Source organism: Bos javanicus, chromosome X (genome assembly GCF_032452875.1).
Source record: "Bos javanicus breed banteng chromosome X, ARS-OSU_banteng_1.0, whole genome shotgun sequence".
Classification (NCBI taxonomy): domain Eukaryota; kingdom Metazoa; phylum Chordata; class Mammalia; order Artiodactyla; family Bovidae; genus Bos; species Bos javanicus.
This window is the reverse complement of record NC_083897.1, coordinates 117,421,690-117,442,916: the sequence shown is the minus strand read 5'-3', so window position 1 is coordinate 117,442,916 and position 21,227 is coordinate 117,421,690. Positions and strand designations below refer to the sequence as shown.

General features: G+C 38.7%; 1 protein-coding gene across 1 annotated transcript in view; it reads left to right on the top strand.

Moving 5' to 3' along the window:
- Nucleotides 1–411: 411 nt before the first annotated feature.
- Nucleotides 412–21,227, top strand: part of IL1RAPL1 (interleukin 1 receptor accessory protein like 1) — a 702,885-nt gene continuing 682,069 nt past the window's right edge. The window contains exon 1 of the mRNA XM_061410523.1: nucleotides 412–4,427. Within this exon, the coding sequence (XP_061266507.1) occupies nucleotides 4,081–4,427 (347 nt within the window). The 5' untranslated portion in view covers nucleotides 412–4,080. The remainder of the gene's footprint in view (nucleotides 4,428–21,227) is intronic.

Sequence of the window (21,227 nt, the reverse complement as noted above, 5' to 3'; positions counted from 1 at the left end):
AAATTCACATTAACACTGAAGGAGTATGTGCTGTATAAGAGACATTCAACTAGAGTATTTCCATGGAATCCTCCCACCAGGGAAAGAGAATACTAATATCTAACTTTCTGACAGAGGCTTATAGAAGGGTGTTTTATTCTGAAAGGCAGAAAAACTGATTAAATGTTATTTTCCTGAAGAATTACCCAATGATAATTTAAAAATAATAAAAGTTACCTGGTAACTGACATAATGGAATTAACAGTGTCTAGAAATATAAAAATATTATTGGCTTAGAATAACTGTTTCCAAGCCAACAGAGCTTGTGTACTGAAGTAAGGAAATACTGAACCTATTAGTAGCAATTCTTGTCATCAAGAGTTAGGTTTTATGTTACCACATATTCCTTTAAGATTTGAGACATCCCGTAGGATGAGATTTAAAAAAAATTCTTTGTGGCTATATAAGAAAAAAATGTCTTTATTCAAAGGAGATGCATACTGAAGTATTTCAGCAGTGAAATGTCATTATTTTATTTTCAAATGATTTAGGAGAAAATTGTGATACATGCAGAGTGAGAATGTGTGCAAATGTGACATGTTAACAAAGGAAAAAATAGCACTCCTCACTGATTTCATTTAGTAAAATGTTTTAATTTTTGAAAAAAAAATATGTTCATTTATTTAAATGTTTATCAAAATATTTGAAGATATCTTGAATTGTTATTTATGTTATTTTCCACCTTTCCCCCAAATGTAGTAACATGTTACTAAGTTTATAGTTTACTTTTGAACATCATGTATTTATAGTTTAATGGTATTAAAACTTCCTAAGCCGTAGAACCTATGCACTATTTCCCTATTAAAATGAACATAGGTGTCTCTGATACCTAAGGGGCTGTTATTTCTTCATTTCACCTCTGCCTTTTCCTTGGCGTGTGAATCAAAGCTGTTTGAAACTTTTTTCTGCCATAGATAAAGTACTAAATAACTCAATTTTCTGTAATATTTATGGTTTTCTTTCAACATTATTCTTAGTAAGCAGATTCTGAAAGTATGTATCAATGTCTCTATCTGTCCCCCAACTCAACTCTTCTCTGTTCTCTCAATTGTATTTGTTACTAACTTTTTAGAAGTTTCTAAGCTAAATATTTTTGCTTTTAGCTTCAGGCATTCTGCTTTACCTTACAAATCTTTGGAGAGTCTGAGTAATTTCATGTCACTGTCTATACTGCTACATTAAAGGTGTTTCAGCCTTTTGCCCTGGCAGCTGTCTCCTGTGTGACAGATGGCCTCAGTTACAGGAGTGTAATTCTAGAATTATACTGTAATTCATATCATAATAAAACAAGATAATTTCATGCTTATTGCCAGAATTAACTGTTTAAAGATCCCACCTAGGATGCATTTCATGCAATGGGACAAATGTACAAAATTGTGTTGATAAGTACTGCATGTAATTGTGTAACCTTGACATCTCTGTGTACAGTTCTGTCATCCTGTTTAGTGTGGTGAGCCCACTAAGCAGCAATCATTGACAGGAATGAGGTAATGACTTGGACATTGCTGATGTCCACCAAGCTTCCAGCACATCTACTCTAGATAGTACCTTAATACAGTGTTTTATTAGGAATCTTAGACCAAAATTTGGTAATTAAAGTAACTAAATAATGGTGTGAAATTTAAATTGCCTTTATTAGGAGACAATACTATGGTGGTGGAGAAAATGAATTCCAGGGTCAGATGAGCTAGATGAGAATACCAGAAGTTTCATGTATTAGCTGGTATTGAGTCTGTTTGTTGATGTTGACATTATTTTGTTTATTTACTCAAGAATTCATTCACTGACTCATTCACTCATTCATTTAGTCAGTGTGTGTTGAGCTGGTTAGCAGGCACAGTTCTAGGCACTGAGGTTGAAGAAGTGAACTAGAGGGACCGAGTCCTTGACCTCAGGAGGCTTACATTCTACTGGGGAGACAAAGCAAGCAAAAAGTGGGTACATGACATCAGAGAACAAGAAGTCCTATGAAAAAAAATATGAAAGAACAATCTGGATCAAATGACTAGGAAGGTGGTTTTGCTGGCAGGGCAGTTAGGGAGTCTTGGAGGAGGTGACATGTGGAGGAAGGTAAGGAGGAATCCATGCAAGTTGGTTGGTGTGAAAAGTTCAGTGTAGAGGGAACAATGAGTTCCAAGCCTAAATGAATATTTATGAAAGATGAATGAAACTTTGTAAGCTCAGCACGTAGTTAAGTGCTCATCAGATATTAGATAATACTTTAAGAAATTTGGCTAATTCCATAATGTGTCACCTTTGCTCTAATATACATCTTCATTTTCATTTTGATCATTTTCCCTCTCTTGAATTCTCCATTATTTTTCCTGTCCTTAGATCCTTTAGCTTGCCCTTTTGTTAATCTCAAGTGAGTTAAACCCTGCTTGCAGTACTCACACGCTCTTGCTGTTAGAGGTCCTCTTTTCTTGTTTTTTTTTTTTTGCCATTTTACTCAGCATTTATATACTGTGAGCTATGGCAAATTGATTATCTTTCTAGATGTGGGGCAATTTCCCTCTCTAAGCTGGAATCCACAACTTCTCTATGATCATAATAATGGTGATGGACCTGTCGTAAGGTGACCTGTTGCTGTTGTGGGGATATAGTGGGGGAGAAGTGATAAAAATGGTACCAAGATATCATTTGAAAGATGGTGCTACAAGGAAACCCAGAAAACCCAATTAGTCCCCATGCCATCAGCTCCATGTCCCACCGTGGTTTTTACTTTACTCTGCCTGATACTCCCAGAAATCAGGGCAAAGTAATGATCTGCCTCTGTCTCTGGCTGTGAAACCACTACTAAATAAACATGACCCACTTTTGTTGTCTTACTTTCTGCCTTGTTTGGCTGTATAAGACTTACTCTTCACTTTATTAGTGTGTGTCCAGAGAGAAAAAAAATCATACACTAATTTGAATACAGAGAGTGTGTGTAGAGATTGTTCAGTGCAACAGGTTATTGGAGTACTGAAGGATTGGCTAGTAAGAAAGAAAGATGTATTAGTCTACTCGGGCTGCCATAACAAAATACCATAGACTGGGTAGCCTACACAACAGAAATGTGTTAGAGTTCTGGAGGCTGAGAAGTTCAAGTTCAAAGTGCTGGCTGATTTGGTTTCTGGTGAGGGCCCTCTTTCCTGATTACTAATGGCCACCTCTTTGGTGTGTGCTCACGTGACATGTCTCTATAAGTACGTAAGAGAAGAGAGACTGCAAGCTCTGGTGTCTCTTCTTATAAGAGCACCACTCTTCCTAAGGGTTCTGCCCTCATGACTTCATATAAAGCTAATTACTTCCCCATGGTCCCTCCTCCATGTTCCATTACATTCTCGATTAAGGCTTCAAAATACGAGTCTAAAGAGAATGCATTCAGTCCATAGCAAAAGAAAACCATAAAGAATAGAGGAATGGTTGCCATCACCCCTAGCTGAGAGAGAGCCTCCAAGAAGAAGCTCGCGTCCTCCATTCCCAGAGTGAAATCCAGACCTCACTGGGAAAAGGCAAGGCTTAAAGTCACTGAGATGACACCCTGGTAGAACCGGTTGGAAGCCTGCCCTCTGCAATTGGACAGAGATGCCTTGCCCTCTAAGGTATCGGGGAAAAGCTGTCCATAAGGTGTCTCACCCAAGGCTCTGCTAAAAGATTATCAATCTGCTGCAATGCACACTGCAAGAATCTTCCAAGCAAGCATGCTGGAGCTAGGGAGCAAAACCCTTTCCTTTGCAGTCTCTCCAGCACCCTTTACTAAGAAAACATCAGTGCCAACTAGCAAAGGAAACTATTTCACAGGTCCAGACCTATTTTCAGAAAAACAGACAAACATTTGGATTTAGAGTGGGAATGCCATAAGCCAGTAGCTGTCACACTGATTAAAGTAAGAATAAATATCATCAGAAGCAAACTAAGTGTTGAATATATTGTTTGTTAGTAGGATAAATTACTTTCCAGTGCCCTTCGAAGTTTTATCCATCGCTGCACCATTTGTGCCTAGGGAAAAATTGTCCAATAGAGATGCTCAATAAATATTGTTGAATGAATAAATGAATGAATAACCTAATTGCTCCCATTGTTTTCTCTAATGTTTTTTTCTCTTTCTCTTTTTTGACTATAGCTGATGGATGCACAGATTGGTCTGTCGATATCAAGAAATACCAAGTTTTGGTGGGAGAGCCTGTTCGCATCAAATGTGCACTCTTTTATGGTTATATCAGAGCCAATTACTCCCTAGCCCAAAGTGCTGGACTCAGTTTGATGTGGTACAAAAGCTCTGGTCCCGGAGACTTTGAAGAGCCAATAGCCTTTGATGGAAGTAGAATGAGCAAGGAAGAAGACTCCATTTGGTTCCGACCAACGTTACTGCAGGACAGTGGTCTTTATGCCTGTGTTATCAGGTATGCTTTTCATCTTGTTACTGTTGAATCAATGATATCACAGGTTGCTGTCTTATATACCTAGATTTTGTGGCTCTCTCTTTAACCTCAAGGTATTGTCTCAATATTTGTGTGTGTTGCTGCTTTCTAACATTTAGAATCTAAATCATAAAAAGATGGGATTGGAATTTATATTGAGACATTATTTCTGGCTTATGGAGAAAAGAGATACCATCTGGGTATCTACTTATGTTGCCAGAAATTACTAAACACTATGAAATAAAATTTATAGAGGAGGTGAAATGTTGCAAATAAAATGTAAGCAAAGACTTGCAGAAAGGATGCATAGTTTATTGCTAAATGGGTTGTAACATTCTGTTATTGCCCTTCACAGATAGTGCACAGATACCTCTGGTTCACACACATCTGCAAAGATGATTTAAGAAACATGTATGTGCACAGAAAGAGGAAAGCAGCCTTGCCTTGTTAGAAGTACAGAGACTATGTTCTAGATCATTTTGTTAACTAAAAGTGCTGTGTGTGTGCGCCTATGCGCTCAGTCGTGTCTGACTCTTTGTGACCCCATGGACTGTAGCCCACCAGCCTCCTCTGTCCATGGGATTCTCCAGGCAAGAATACTGGAGTGGGTTGTCATTTCCTTCTCCAGGGGATCTTCCCAGCCCAGAGATCAAACCCACATATCCTGGTCTCTAGCAGACATGGGAAGCCATAAAAGTGCTGAGTTAATACAAAAATATTTTGGGTCTCCCCATGCCCTTACTCCACAAAGAAACTGATCACACATCTACATATCTTTGTCTGCTTTGGGAAGAGACGTATGTGCTTTGCTTAATGATAATGCATTGAGACAGTAGCCATGTATCATATTAGCAGTGAAAAATCTTAGTTTAAGCATTAGCCCCACATGGACTCTGAATCACACCCTGCATGAATGCTTGCAGATGTCATTAGACTAAGAACATTGGCATAGCAGGGTATAAGCATATAGAAAGAGGCTTTAAATCGATTCCTTTGTGTCCCTATTTCAACTTACTAAGAGAAAGCCAAATCTAAAGCAGTTGATTCTCAATTTGGAGAAACTCTCAGAATCATCTAGTATCTTTTTCAATTCAAAATTCGACTTTCACTTCTGAAATTCTCATTGGCAGCTATTATTCCTCTAGCCATAAGGATTGTGTCTCCCATTCACTGTCAACCTAAAAGAATTACCTTTATGAAGAGTCATGGCTGCAGGTATATTAGGTTGTCAAAATGGGGAAAGCCACATGAAGGTTAAATATAATTTTATCTTTTAAACACTGTCAACATATAAGTTAGAGTTAAGTTTGGAAAATAAAAGTGAATGCAAATAAAGTTCTGCTTGGGAAAAATGTCGAATGAATTATATTAATAAAATAACAAAGGCATTATTCCTTTGTCAGCTTTTGTTCTTTCCCTTAAAAAAGGGAATCCAACCCTTTTATGTTTCAACTTAATTATTAATAGAAGTAGTTTTTGTAGGTACAATGATAATTAATTGCCATACTGTGTCGGCGAAGAGCCGACCCATTGGAACAGACCCTGATGCTGGGAAAGATTGAGGGCAAGAGGAGAGGGGGGCAACAGAGAATGAGATGGTTGGATGGCATCACCAACTCAGAAGAAAGTTAAAGACAGGGAAGCCTGCTGTGCTGCAGTCCATGGGGTCACAAAGAGTCGGGCATGACTGAGTGACTGAAAAACAATATAGTTGGAGAGTACTGTTTGTACTGGCTATTCCTGCTGCTGCTGCTGCTAAGTCGCTTCAGTCATGCCCGGCTCTGTGCGACCCCATAGACGGCAGCCCACCAGGCTCCCCCGTCCCTGGGATTCTCCAGGCAAGAACACTGGAGTGGGTTGCTATTTCCTTCTCCAATGCATGAAAGTGAAAAATGAAAGTGAAGTCGCTCAGTTGTTTCCGACTCTTAGCGACCCCATGGACTGCAGCCTACCAGGGTTCTCCATCCATGGGATTTTCCAGGCAGGAGTACTGGAGTGGGGTGCCACTGCCTTCTCCGACTGGCTATTCCTACTTGACTAATAATAATTTGATTTAATTTCGCATCTGCATTTCTATAAAAAAAAACATGATTTCTGATTGTTTATGCATGTGTAGAGGTGATTCTTTAAGATAGACCAATTTATGTCCTCCTTTATCTGAGATTAGAATTGAACTGAATGTTCATAGTCTAACATTCCATTCTACTATTTATTATTGATGGGAAAATAGTGATGTGTTCAGATTAGTAACCTGAATTTCTAAAGCACTGAAGTTGCAATTCTTTGATGTATTTAAGTATACATATTGGTCCAATGCTCTGAGAAATTGCACTAAAATGTCTCTGAATTTGTAGTTGCAATAATGAATGAAGGTCACAAAATTTTGAAACCATGACATTTGTCATATGTTCATGTGTCTACATTTTAATGGAAGGTGAAAGTAAAAGACAAACACCTTTAAGTTTTATATGTGTCAAGTGGTATTCTAGAGGAAGCAATGAACTGCAGGAAAAGATGCTTTTGTCCCTGGAATTCGAGTGTTCCAATTGATTTGAAGCTAGTGTTCATCTGACTCCCTTTTCCAATTTGGAAAGCAGCACTCAAAATCATTATAAACAGCAGTTTAAGTAGAATGACTTGCTGTTGATGTAAAGGGAGCCCAGGGCTGTTAGTTGAATCACTGACTTTGACACATTGTTAGCTCTCAGGCCACAAAGTTGTCACCATTAGGTTTTAAATAATTCACTTACAAAGAGTTTCAGAAGTTTGAAAATGTTAGCTGCTACTGCTAGGCTCTAGTCTTTTTGATAGGTGCTCTGTGTTATTAACTTATCAATGAAATGGTTTAACAAGTGTTTTCATGTACAGCATTTATACCTAAATGGTGGTCTTGGCCGAACGTTGCAACCCCATGGACTGTAGCCTGCCAGGCTCCTCAGTCCATGGGATTCTCCAGGCAAGAATACTGGAGTGGGTTGCCATTTCCTTCTCCATTACACCTGCTGCTGCTGCTAAGTCGCTTCAGTCGTGTCCGACTCTGTGCGACCCCATAGACGGCAGCCCACCAGGCTCCCCCGTCCCTGGGATTCTCCAGGCAAGAACACTGGAGTGGGTTGCCATTTCCTTCTCCAGTGCGTGAAAGTGAAAAGTGAAAGTGAAGTCGCTCAGTCGTGTCCGACTCTTAGCAACCCCATGGACTGCAGCCTACCAGGCTCCTTCATCCATGGGATTTTCCAGGCAAGAGTACTGGAGTGGGGTGCCATTGCCTTCTCCTTCCATTACACCTAAATATGTACAATTAAATGATGTTAAAAATGCAAACACTTAAAATTACTCTCAGTAGAATGAATAAGAACTTTCCTACTCCTTTCTGTAAGTAGCCATTTTGGATAGAATAATACCACATCATTCTTTGTTCTGTAGTACCTGTCTCTTTACTCAATTTTCTCCTCCTTGAATGTTTATTTTTACATGGAAAAGTGAGTGGAGGAGAGATGTGTAATAATTTCTTTTCTTTTTCTTTTGTTGCCATTTAAAGAATAAGTTTACTTTTTAAAAGAAAAAAATTTTTTCTTATCCTGTTGACTCCCAGTTTTTAAATATGCCTCTTCTGAGTTATACTCTTTTAACATTTTCATATGCATATCTGGCTGGTGCTCATGTAAGCAATTTAATGCCCCCTGAATTTTAACAGACTAAGTTGTTTGTCACTCTATTTTTCGACTAAAATTTTATTTTGTAGATTCATATTCATTTGCAAGATATTATAGTATAGGGAGGTCCCATGAATCCTTTAGCCAGTTTCCATCAGCAGTGACAGTTTGCAAAACTATAGTACAAAATCATAACCAGAATATTGATAATGCTACATTCAAGATACAGAACAATGTCATCACCTCCAGGATCCCTTCTGTTGTCCATATTTACTTCCCTACCCCAGTCCCAAATCCCTGGCAAACACTAATCTGTTCTCCATATCTACTTTTTGTAATTCAAGAATGTTTTATAAATGGAATCATAGAGGATGTCACCTTTTGGAATTGGGTTTTTCAGTCAACATAATTCCTTTGAAATTCATCCAGGTTGTTCAACGTAGTCTGTTCTTGTTTATTGTTAAGTAATGTTACATGATATGGACATTACCCCAGTGTTTATTCACTCATTGAAGGACATCTCTGTTGTTTCCTTTTTTGGCTATTGAAATAAATCTTCTGTGAATACCCATGTACATTTTTAGTGAATATATGTTTTCATTTATCTGCAATAGATGCTCTAGAGTGAACTTGAGTTGTATGATAGTTTCATGTTTAGTCATATAAAAATTGAAAGTCACTCAGTCATGTCCGACTCTTTGCAACCCCATGGACTGTATAGTCCATGGAATTCTCCAGGCCAGAATACTGGAGTGCATAGCCTTTCTGTTCTCCAGGGGATCTTCCCAACCCAGGGATCGAACCCAGGTCTCCCACATTGCAGGTGGATTCTTTACCAGCTGAGCCACAAGGGAAGCCTGAGAATACTGGAGTGTGTAGCCTGTCCCTTCTCCAGAGGATCTTCCCAACTCAGGGTCTCCTGCATTGCTGGCAGATTCTTTGCCAACTGAGCTATCAGGGAATCCCTGTCATATAAGAAACTGCTATATTATTTTCCAGAGTAGCTGTACTATTTTATTACATTCCCACCAGCAATATGCAAGTGATCTGGTTTATCCACATGCTTGCAGCATTTGGTATTGTCACTATATTTCATTGTAACCATCAGTGTATCTTGATATCTTGTGATTTTAATTTTCATCTCCCTAATGGCTAATGGTGGGATTTTGTGTGCTGATTTGCCACATCTGTGCTCATCAGTGAAATATCTGTTTATGTCTTTTGTCCATTTTATAACTGAATTATTTGTGTTCTAACCATTTAGGTTTTTTTTAATTTTATTTAACTTTACAATATTGTATTGGTTTTGCCATATATCAAAATGAATCTGCCACAGGTATACATGTGTTCCCCATCCTGAACCCTCCTCCCTCCTCCCTCCCCATACCATCCCTCTGGGTCGTCCCAGTGCTCCAGTCCCAAGCATCCAGTATCGTGCATCGAACCTGGACTGGGGAGTCGTTTCATATATGATATTATACATATTTCAATGCCATTCTCCCAAATCATCCCACCCTCTCCCGCTCCCACAGAGTCCAAAAGACTGTTCTATACATCAGTGTCTTTTTTGCTGTCTCGTATACAGGGTTATTGTTACCATCTTTCTAAATTCTATATATATGTGTTAGTATACTGTATTGGTGTTTTTCTTTCTGGCTTACTTCACTCTGTATAATAGGCTCCAGTTTCATCCACCTCATTAGAACTGATTCAAATGTATTCTTTTTAATGGCTGAGTAATACTCCATTGTGTATATGTACCACAGCTTTCTTATCCATTCATCTGCTGATGGACATCTAGGTTGCTTCCATGTCCTGGCTGTTATAAACAGTGCTGCGATGAACATTGGGGTACACGTGTCTCTTTCCCTTTTGGTTTCCTCAGTGTGTATACCCAGCAGTGGGATTGCTGGATCATAAGGCAGTTCTATTTCCAGTTTTTTAAGGAATCTCCACACTGTTCTCCATAGTGGCTGTACTAGTTTGCATTCCCACCAACAGTGTAAGAGGGTTCCCTTTTCTCCACACCCTCTCCAGCATTTATTGCTTGTAGACTTTTGGATCCCAGCCATTCTGACTGGTGTGAAATGGTATCTCATAGTGGTTTTGATTTGCATTTCTCTGATAATGAGTGATGTTGAGCATCTTTTCATGTGTTTGTTAGCCATCTGTATGTCTTCTTTGGAGAAATGTCTATTTAGTTCTTTGGCCCATTTTTTGATTGGGTCATTTATTTTTGAGAATTCTTTATATATTCTAAGTAGTAATCCTCTTTTGGATATGTGGCTTGCAAATATTTTCTGTCGATCTGTAGTTTGTCTTTTCATCCTCTTAACAGGCTTTTTTGCAGAGCAAAATTTTTATTTTTTTCCTTTTATGTATTGTGCTTTTGGTACGAAATATAGGCACTCTTTCCATAGTCTATATCCTTAAACTTTTCTTTTTAAAATTATTGGAGATTTTACCACTAGTTTTGTAGCTTTAAATTTTACTCTCTGCTCCATCTTGAATTAATATTTATATACGGTATAATGTTTATTTTGGTCAAGGTGTAGCTTTTTGAATAGATGTCCAGTTGCTCCAGCATCATTTGTTGAAAACGTCTAGCTTCCTCCATGGAATTGCTTTTGCACGTTTATACAAAATTAGTTGGGTGGATTTGTGTGGGCAGCAGAAGATGAGATGGTTAGATAGCATAACTGGCTCAATGGATATGAATTTAAGCAAACTTCCAGAGATAGTGGAGGACAGAAGAGCCTGGTGTACTACAGTCCATGGAGTTGCAAAGAGTTGGACATGACTTAGGAACTGAACAACAACCAGTATCTCAATTCAGTATTATATACCTTTGATCTATGTGCCTGTTCCTTGGCTAGTACCACTCTGTCTTGGTTAGTGTGCCTATAGCTGTATAGTAGGACTAGATACCTTTCTTTTCAAGATGCTTTTAGCTGTTGTAAGGCCTGTTCCTCTCCAGATAAAATTTAGCATAAGCTTATGTATGTCTACAAAAAAAAAACAAAAACAAAAACAAAACATACTGGAATAATATTGATAGGAATGGAATTAAACCTATATAGCTCAATTTGAGGAAAATTGTTGTCTTTATGTTGGAACCCACAATCTATGAGTGTAGTAGGTCTCTGCATTTATTTAGGGTTTCTTCTTCATTAGCACTTTGTATTTTTCATGATACAATCCTGTACACATTTTGTGAAATTTATACATAAGTGTTTCGTTTTCTTTGGTGTATTTCTAAATGATAGTGCCTTTTGAATTTCATTTTTAACATGTACATTGTTAGCATTGTTAGAAGTATGATTGATTTTTTTATTGGAGTAAGGCTGCTTTACACTGCTGTGTTAGTTTCTGCTGTAAAGCAAAGTGAATCAGACAGAAGGATGATTGATTTTTCTGTGTTAATTTCTTTCTAAAAGTGTACTTTTCAAAATTACATATATATAATGTATTTTATCTAGTATCTAGTTCCTTTGTCCAAGTCTTGATTTTCTCTTTAGAGACTAATTCTTCTTTCTCATCTATCAAAAGGTACTCAGTTAAATCCATTTACTCAGTCATCCATTTCAGAAACCTCAACTGATCACCAGGTGATATGCTAATGCTAGAATTACAAAGACTCTAAAAGAAACATTTTTTACCTTCAAATCATTTGCATGAGAGAAAATAAGTGTGCAATAAATTATTATAGATACTGTGTCACAGTTTAAAATAGAATGGGGTTCTGTCAAGATAAAGCAGCTGCCTTCCTCACAGTCCTCCCCCTTACAATTGAAAAGGCAGATATAACCCAGCAAAGAAACATAGCAGGTTGTGTGAAAGGTGGTAAGAAAGATTGACTAGGGACCTCAGGACTTGAGACATAACATGACCACACTGCTTCAGTTAACCATCCAGATAATATTGGCAGGACCAAAGCAGGCAGCTTTGGTGCCTATGCTGTGGTGTTGGAGAAGACTCTGGAGAGTCCCTCGGACAGCAAGGAGATCAAACCAACTAATCCTAAAGGAAATCAACCATGATTATGCATTAGAAGGACTGATGCTAGAGCTGATGAAAGTGAAAGAGGAGAGTGAAAAAGTTGGCTTAAAGCTCAACATTCAGAGAACTAAGACCATGGCATCCGGTCCCATCACTTCATAGCAAATAGATGGGGAAACAGTGGAAACAGTGGCATAATTTTGGGGGGGCTCCAAAAGCACTGCAGATGGTGACTGCAGCCATGAAATTAAAAGACAGTTACTCCTTGGAAGAAAGTTATGACCAACTTAGACAACATATTCAAAAGCAGAGACATTATTTTGCCAACAAAGGTCCATCTAGACAAGGCTATGGTTTTTCCAGTGGTCATGTATGGATATGAGTCAGTTTCAGTTTCAGTTCAGTCACTCAGTCATGTCTGACTCTTTGCGACCCCATGAACCACAGCACGCCAGTCCTCCCTGTCCATCACCAACTCCCGGAATCCACCCAAACCCATGGCCGTTGAGTCGGTGATGCCATCCAACCATCTTATCCTCTGTTGTCCCCTTCTCCTCCTGCCCTCAATCTTTCCCAGCATCGGGGTCTTTTCCAGTGAGTCAGCTCTTCGCATCAAGTGGCCAAAGTACTGGAGTTTCAGCTTCAACATCAGTCCTTCCAATCAACAACCAGGACTGATCTCCCCCAGGATGGACTGGTTGGATCTCTTTGCAGTCCAAGGGACTCTCAAGAGTCTTCTCCAACACCACAGTTCAAAAGCATCAATTCTTCGGTGCTCAGCTTTCTTTATAGTCCAACTCTCACATCCATACATGACCACTGGATAAACCATACCCTTGACTAGACAGATCTTTGTTGACAAAGTAATGTCTCTGCTTTTTAATGTGCTGTCTAAGTTGGTCATAACTTTCTTCCAAGGAGTAAGCGTCTTTTAATTTCATGGCTGCAATCACCATCTGCAGTGATTTTGGAGCCCAGAAAAATAAAGTCAGCCACTGTTTCCCCATCTATTTGCCATTAAGTGATGGGACCAGATGCCATGGTCTTAGTTTTCTGAATGTTGAGCTTTAATATTTTTCACTCCAACTTTTTCACTCTCCTCTTTCACTTTCATCAAGAGGCTCTTTAGTTCTTCACTTTCTGTCATAAGGGTGGTGTGTGACAGTTGGATTATAAAGAAAGCTGAGTGCTGAAGAATTGATGCTTTTGAACTGTGGTGTTGGAGAAGACTTGGACTGCAAGGAGATCCAACCAGTCCATCCTAAAGGAAATCAGTCCTGGGTATTCATTGGAAGGACTGATGTTGAAGCTGAAACTCCAATACTTTGGCCACCTGATGCAAAGAGCTGACTCATTTGAAAAGACCCTGATGCTGGGAAAGATTGAGGGCAAGAGGAGAAGGGGACGACAGAGGTTGAGATGGTTGGACGGTATCACCGACTCAATGAACATGAGTTTGAGAAAACTCTGGGAGTTTGTGGTCAGGGAGGCCTGGCATGCTGCAGTCCATGGGTCACAAAGAGTCAGACATGACTGAGCCATTGAACTGAACTGAACTGAACTGATAATCCAATAAAATTAAAAAAAAAAAAAAAAACTTTTGGTGACTATGTACCATGTCAGATCTATTAAATACAGATGTCAGATGATCCTTTTTTTAACTAATTTATTTATTTTAATTGGAGGCTAATTACTTTGCAATATTATGGTAGTTTTGCCATACATTGACATGAATCCTCCACCGGTGTATATATGTTCCCCATCCTGAACCCCCCTCCCACCTCCTTCCCCATCCCATCCCTCAGGGTCATCCCAGCGCACCAGCCCTGAGCACCCTGTCTCATGCATCAAGCCTGAACTGTCAATCTATGTCACATATGATAATATACATGTTTCAATGCTATTCTCTCAAATCATACCACCCTTGCCTTCTCCCACAGAATCCAAAAGTCTGTTCTTTACATCTGTGTCTCTTTTGTTGTCTCGCATATAGGGTCATCACTGCCATCTTTCTAAATTCCATATATATGTGTCAGTAAACTGTATTGGTGTTTTTCTTTCTTACTTACTTCACTCTGTATAATAGGCTCCAGTTTCATCCACCTCATTAGAACTGATTCAAATGCATTCTTATTCAAATGCATTCTTCTTAATACCTGAGTAATATTCCATTGTGTATATGTATCACAGCTTTCTTATCCATTTGTCTGCCGATGGACATGTAGGTTGCTTCCATGCCCTGGCTATTGTAAACAGTACTGCAGTGAACATTGGTGTACACGTGTCTCTTTCAATTCTGGTTTCCTCAGTGTGTATGCCCAGCAGTGGGATTGCTGGGTCATGATGATTCTTTTATGCAGTCAGCTTATTAATCATTGCTCCCTGTTCTTATTATTCCAGTAGCTTCACTTAATAAGTATTTAATGACTCAAAAAATAATTCCAAACATTTTCACCAGCACTAGAAGTATATTTTCAGTTTCCTAACAGTCTCCTCTTTCTGTTTTCCCAAAAGACACATTGACATCAACATGTACCAAAATGTATTTTGATACTTACTTCAACAAAGCTGTCTCCTCCTCAGATGTTTCCTTTTTTTAATGCATAGAATCACTGTTATTCCAGCAACACTATCTAGAAAATTATCACTTATCATTCTTTACCTTGTCTTAATTGCTATCAAGATCTGTCTGATCTACCCTTAGAAATGTCTTTTGGGTTTATTCTTTGTTGTTCATGCTGATTTCTACTCTGTCCTCTTAAATGAAGACACTGTGAGTGCACTGTCCTCTTGAATGGTTTCTCTGCCTCCAGATTTTTCCTGTTAATGTTACCGTTCCTCACTGCTGTGGAATTACATGTCCACAACAGAGATCTTATTAAATTTCTCTACCTAAAAGTTCTTAATGGGCCCTGATACCCAATATGAAGTCTGAAGGCTTTGTTTGACATATGTGTCCCTTTATAACCCAGCTACAACTTTTCCTTCTAGACTCATCTTTGGTGTTTGTCTCTGTGGATACTTTGTGCTATGTTCTCACCATCCTGCCTGCTGTTTGCAGATTAAAGTATAAATTTACCTTACTCTTTTACTTTTTGTTCCTTCATCTGAAATCCCATTTTTTTCACTGCTATCTGAAGAATATAGAGCTATTTCTTACAGAAGATCCAGTATGTGTTCATTGTCTTTCTACCTTTATCACACTGCTCCAAAGACAATTGATTCAGTTATCTATTATGTGGGGAAAACACTTCTAAACCAAGGGGTTAAAAAGAGCAATTATTTAATTTACATATGATTCTGCAATGTGAGCTGAACTTGACTGGGTGGGTCATCTGCTGATTTTGACCATAGTCACTTGAGGCTGGAATCAACTGGATACAGGATTTGCTCTGTCCGTAATCCTCAGGGCCTCCATGTGGTCTCTCCAGCTGTCTCTCCAGCAAGATAACCAGGCATTTTATAGGGCAGCTCAGAAAGTATGGAGACTTATCAAGCATCTATTTGTATCATGCTTACTAATATATCCAATTAGTCGAGTCTAGAGCTAATAGGGAAGAAAACTTTACAAGAGGTTGAGTTGCACAAGATGTGGTTTTTTGGTCGGACCACCAAAATAACAGTACAGCAGAGTCTGCCCGTTAGCCTCTAGTAATCCATGCCCTAACACATACAAAATATACTCAACTTATTTCTAAGAGCCCTGGAATCTTATTATGACCTCAAGATAAGGCTAGAAGTCCAGGATCTCATTCTTGTCTTGTTCAGTCGCTCATTCATGTCCAATTCTTTGCAACCCCAAGGACTGCAACATGGTAGGCTTCCTTGTCCTTCACCATCTCCGGGAGCGTGCTCAAACTCATGTCCATCGAGTCAGTGATGCCATCCAACCATCTCATCCTCTGTCATCCCCTTCTCTCCCACCTTCAATCTTTCCCAGCATCAGGGTCTTTCCCAATGAGTCAGTTCTTCATTTCAGGTGACCAAAGTATTAAAGCTTCAGCTTCAGCATCAGTCCTTCCAATGAATACAGGGTTGATTTCCTTTAGGATTGATTGGATCTCCTTTCAGTCCAAGGGACTCTCAAGATTCTTCTCCAACACCACAGATCAAAAGCATCAGTTCTTTGGCATTCAGCTTTCTTTATGGTCCAACTCTCACATCTATACATGACTACTGGAAAACCCATAGCTTTGACTAGATGGACCTTTGTCATCAAAGTGATCTCTGCTTTTTAATATGCTGTCTAGGTTTGTCATAACTTTTCTTCCAAGAAGCAAATGTCTTTTAATTTCATGGCTACAGTCACCATCTGCAGTGATTTTGGAGCCCAAGAAAATAAAGTCTGTCACTATTTCCATTATTTCCCCTTCTAATTGCCATGCATGAAGTGATGGGACTGGATGCCATGATCTTAAAAACTGATGCCATGAGTTTTTTGAATGTTGAGTTTTAAGCCAGCTTTTTCACTGAATCTCATTACTTATGTGTGAATGAGGTTCTTCCTGCCTAATTCCTTAAGTACAGCTTTTCAGGACTTGCTCTTCCTGAGGTCTGTGAACTCGAAAGACTTGCTATCTAACCCTTATACACCCAACATTCTGTGGTCAGACAGGAATAAGGTAACTAAACTAAATAATCCTATTTAAAATGGGTGGAAGGTGGGGAGGGAGGTGGGAGGGGGTTCGGGATGGGGGGACACACGTACACCTGTGGCTGATTCATGTCAATGTATGGCAACTACCACAATACTGTAAAGTAATTAGCCTCCAATTAAAATAAATAAACTTTAAAAAAAATTAAAAAATAAAATGGGTGGAAGGTACAGAGCAGTTGCTGTCCTATAGCCATTCTGAAATCCAGCTGGGCACACATCAGTAGTATTTTGGTTAGGGCCCAGTTCTGTTAGTGGGATTGGTTCTCTGTGGTTCTTGAGTCCATCCTCTGTTTTCCATGCAATGTTAAGGGGCCCAGCAGCTTCTTTTTAACTTAAACTTTACCAAAAAAGTAGTAAGATTCCTTAAAATGCTGTGCACCTTTTATGTATTTAATTATGTAGCTGTTCTATTTAACAGAGGCCACACCCACAACATTTGGGTTTGCCAAAAAGTTACTTTCTTTGGGGTACATTTTTCAATAAAGGTCTTCATGAAAGTGAAAAATGTCTTGCATTTCTACCTAACCCTGAATGAGCTTTTGGGCCAAACCAATATATTTAAGACTAATGTCTCTCTACTTTCAAGTCAGGATGCTGGAAGACAGTACACCAAATTCTTAGACACCCCTTTGCTCAGCTAGTCCTAGTGTATGCCTCATATAACTTCACAGCTAAGTATCTTAGGATTTTCCTCCAAGACCCTTTAAGCAACCTTTTATGGAAGATAGAGTACGCGTAGCATGCCAAACTTACTATCACTGATATGATTTCCCCTCAGAATCAATGTGAGATAGTGTTTGTCACTGAGAATGTACCCACAAAATAGTTACTGAATAAAATACTTCGTGATTGGAGCTGGTGTTCTTAGAATGCCTTGTAGAAAACACTGGCATAGCCAGAATTACACCATTCACTGATTCCTATCATTTTCCATGAAAAACGTAAAACAATTCTGTTTCTTATGACATCTTCTCTGAAACTAACACCAGTTATGGACTGCTTTTGGTATTCCAGTTTTATTCTCTCCCTGTAATAGACCTTCACTGTTACCAGGTGGAAGTAAACAGTACTAATAAATTAGGCCTAAAAGACCAAAAAGGAGGTCCAACCAGTCCATTCTGAAAGAGATCAGCCCTGGGATTTCTTTGGAAGGAATGATGCTAAAGCTGAAACTCCAGTACTTTGGCCACCTCATGCGAAGAGTTGACTCATTGGAAAAGACTCTGATGCTGGGAGGGATTGGGGGCAGGAGAAGGGGATGACAGAGGATGAGATGGCTGGATGCCATCACTGACTCGATGGACGTGAGTTTGAGTGAACTCCAGGAGTTGGTGATGGACAGGGAGGCCTGGCGTGCTGCGATTCATGGGGTCGCAAAGAGTCTGACACGACTGAGCGACTGAACTGACTGAAAAGACCAACAAAGAATGGCTTTTAGTAGAAATAACTTATCATTCATGTTAATCTGTATGATAGTATATAATTTTAGTATGTATTACTGTTTTATGTGATTGTTGCTTAAAAATCAAGTCACTTGGGATCAAAGGATAAATAATGTTGGCATCATTTTAGAAAGTCTTCAACATTAATGCCGCAAGGAGTCTTCATTTGTTCTAGAGCAATCAAAGTGCATATAAATGTTTTGTATCCTACCCAGAGATCTTAATGATCAGATGCATATGTGTCTCAAGGACCTGAAGTAGTTTCACTTTTTGGTCTCCTAATTGTTAAACTATCTCTTTTGATTGAAGCCACAGTATACCCTTGAGAATATCACCTACAATTTATAGGTTATAAAAAATACAGTTAAGTCCTACATAAGGTAGCCCTTTAAACAATCCATATACTATTGAAAGTCTTTAAAATAAGGTTTCAAGTCTGGATGTAGTGTCTTTTATGGATGATAAACTGAAATTGCAGAGCTGCACATCAGTTATTCTTTCTGTCATCTTTTGTTGGGAACCTATGTTTCTTGCCATCATAGGCCTCAAAGAGAATTTTCAGTTTTATAATTCTAATAATACTTGGAGATCATGCTGAGCTGGTAAATCAACCTAGATCCAATACTGAAGTTTACCCTTATTTCCATGCCTGAGACATGAAGATGTTTTCTAAAGGATCAAACTGTATTTCAATAGGGCAATGATAAGCCAGATTGTTGTCTGAGTGCTTTCTTTTCAGAAACAACAAATCCAGTTGTTGCAAGTAAAAGCCTAAAGCTGTGTCAATTGCCTAGTCAGTTTATGGATTTTTTAAAGCATCCTGAAAATAAATGCACACCACAGCCATTTTTTTAATACTAAGAAGATGAAATAAATTCTGCTCAAGTGATGTTGGGGTAGTTTCTTAGATCACTGGATTAAGAAAAGTGTTGTCTTATCTTTCCAAGCCTTAGAGAAAGTTTTGAGAACTATTTCAAATCAATGGTGTCAGGTTCAGGGAAGAGAGAGAGACTTATAAATTTTCTGCAAAAAGTATCAAACCAGTATGGAATTGTGGGCTATTGAAAAAAGTAACAATAACCTAATGACTGTAGAGAAGACGATAAAGAGACTGTTCATAGAAGGGCTCATGAAGAGCTTGTAATTTGAGCAGGACTTTGAAAAATAAACACATGGCTAGGAGAAGTATAATGGAGAAAATTTTCCCTGTCAGAAAGGTCTCATGACAGCACAGATGTAGAGAACAAATATATGGACACCAAGGGTGAAAGAGGGTGGGTGGAATAAATTGGGAGATTGGGATTGATGTATATATACTATTGATATTATGTATAAAATAGATAACTAGTGAGGACCAACTGGACAGCACAGGGAACTCTACACAATGCTCTGTGGTGACCTAAATGGAAAGAAAATCCAAAAAAGAGGGGATATATGTATATGAATAGTTGATTCATTTTGCTGTACAGTGGAAACTAACACAACATTGTAAAACAACTATACTCCGATAAATTAAAAAAAAAAGACTAATGTAAGAAAAATTAAACAATGACCTAGAACAAGGGTTGGCAAACTATTTTCTGTAAGGGGCCAAATGGTATAAATTTTAGCATTTACAGACAATATAGTCTCTGTTGCAGATATTCTGCTCTGCTGTTGCAGCAGGAAAGAGTCACAGACAATACATAAGTGAATGAGTGTGGCTATGCTCAAAAACACTTTCCAAAGTGATGGAAGTGTTTAGCCTGCAGGCTAATGTTTGCTGATCTCTGGTCTAGAAAATGGTTTGCAACCTGCATATAGTTAAGCCAAGAGTAGAAACTTCTGTTGTTATTCACAAAGGCAAAAAGAAAAACATAGTCTATTTGTAACAGAGTGATTAGATCAGTTTTTTTGGAAAATGGAGTTTTGGAGTTATGATGAAAGAGAAGACTTGTAAAGATGGGTAAAACGGATGCTAAGACCTAAATGGCAGATAAGTATAAAGCAAGGATTAGAAAGATAAACCAGTTTTTTTCCAGAATTATGTTGCAGCAGGTATGTGAATGTTTACAGAAATGGGAATGTGGAAAACAGGCACAGAGCTTTTGCAATAATTGGGTCGTGGAGTTATGGGGACTACGGTTAGAGTGTGAATGATAGGAATAACAAGGAAAAAATGGTTCATCACAGATAGTGCTTTACTGGATGTTGCTATGGGAAACAAATAAAAGGAAAAAAAAAAAACACAAGAGCTACATCATACTAGTTTTCCAGTACAAACCTAAACTTTTTCACTGCAAAATCTGAGGGTCTTGATAAATAAAATTTATCAAGTGTTAAACCATTATTCTAGGGAAATCTTTGGAGAAGGCAATGGCACCCCACTCCAGTACTCTTGCCTGGAAAATCCCAATGGATGGAGGAGCCTGGTAGGCTGCAGTCCATGGGGTCGTGAAGAGTCGGACACAACTGAGCGACTTCACTTTCACTTCTCACTTTCATGCATTGGAGAAGAAAATGGCAACCCACTCCAGTGTTCTTGCCTGGAGAATCCCAGGGATGGGGGAGCCTGGTGGGCTGCCATCTATGGGGTCGCACAGAGTCAGACACAACTGAAGCGACTTAGTAGTATTAGTAGGGAAGTCTTAAATAGAGTTCTCTACCATTGCTCCCTGACACATCACTTGAATAAAGAGATTTGGGGTCCTTTCTAGGTTCTGTGTTAGTCTACTTACTAGTTTTTTTAAAGAATTGAAATCCATACTTCATTCAGATCTCTTTTTTTTAATTTATTTTATTTTATTTAACTTTACAATATTGTATTGGTTTTGCCAAATATCAACATGAATCTGCCACAGGTATACATGTGTTCCCCATCCTGAACCTTCCTCCCTCCTCCCTCCCCGTACCATCCTTCTGGGTTGTCCCAGTTTCTTTTTTAGACCATTAGCTCCATAAGGGCAGAGATTTAACATCTTGTTCATCTTTGCATCTCTGGTTATGTATATATGACCACTGAGATCTGAGCAAAGAAAAACGTTTTGATCAG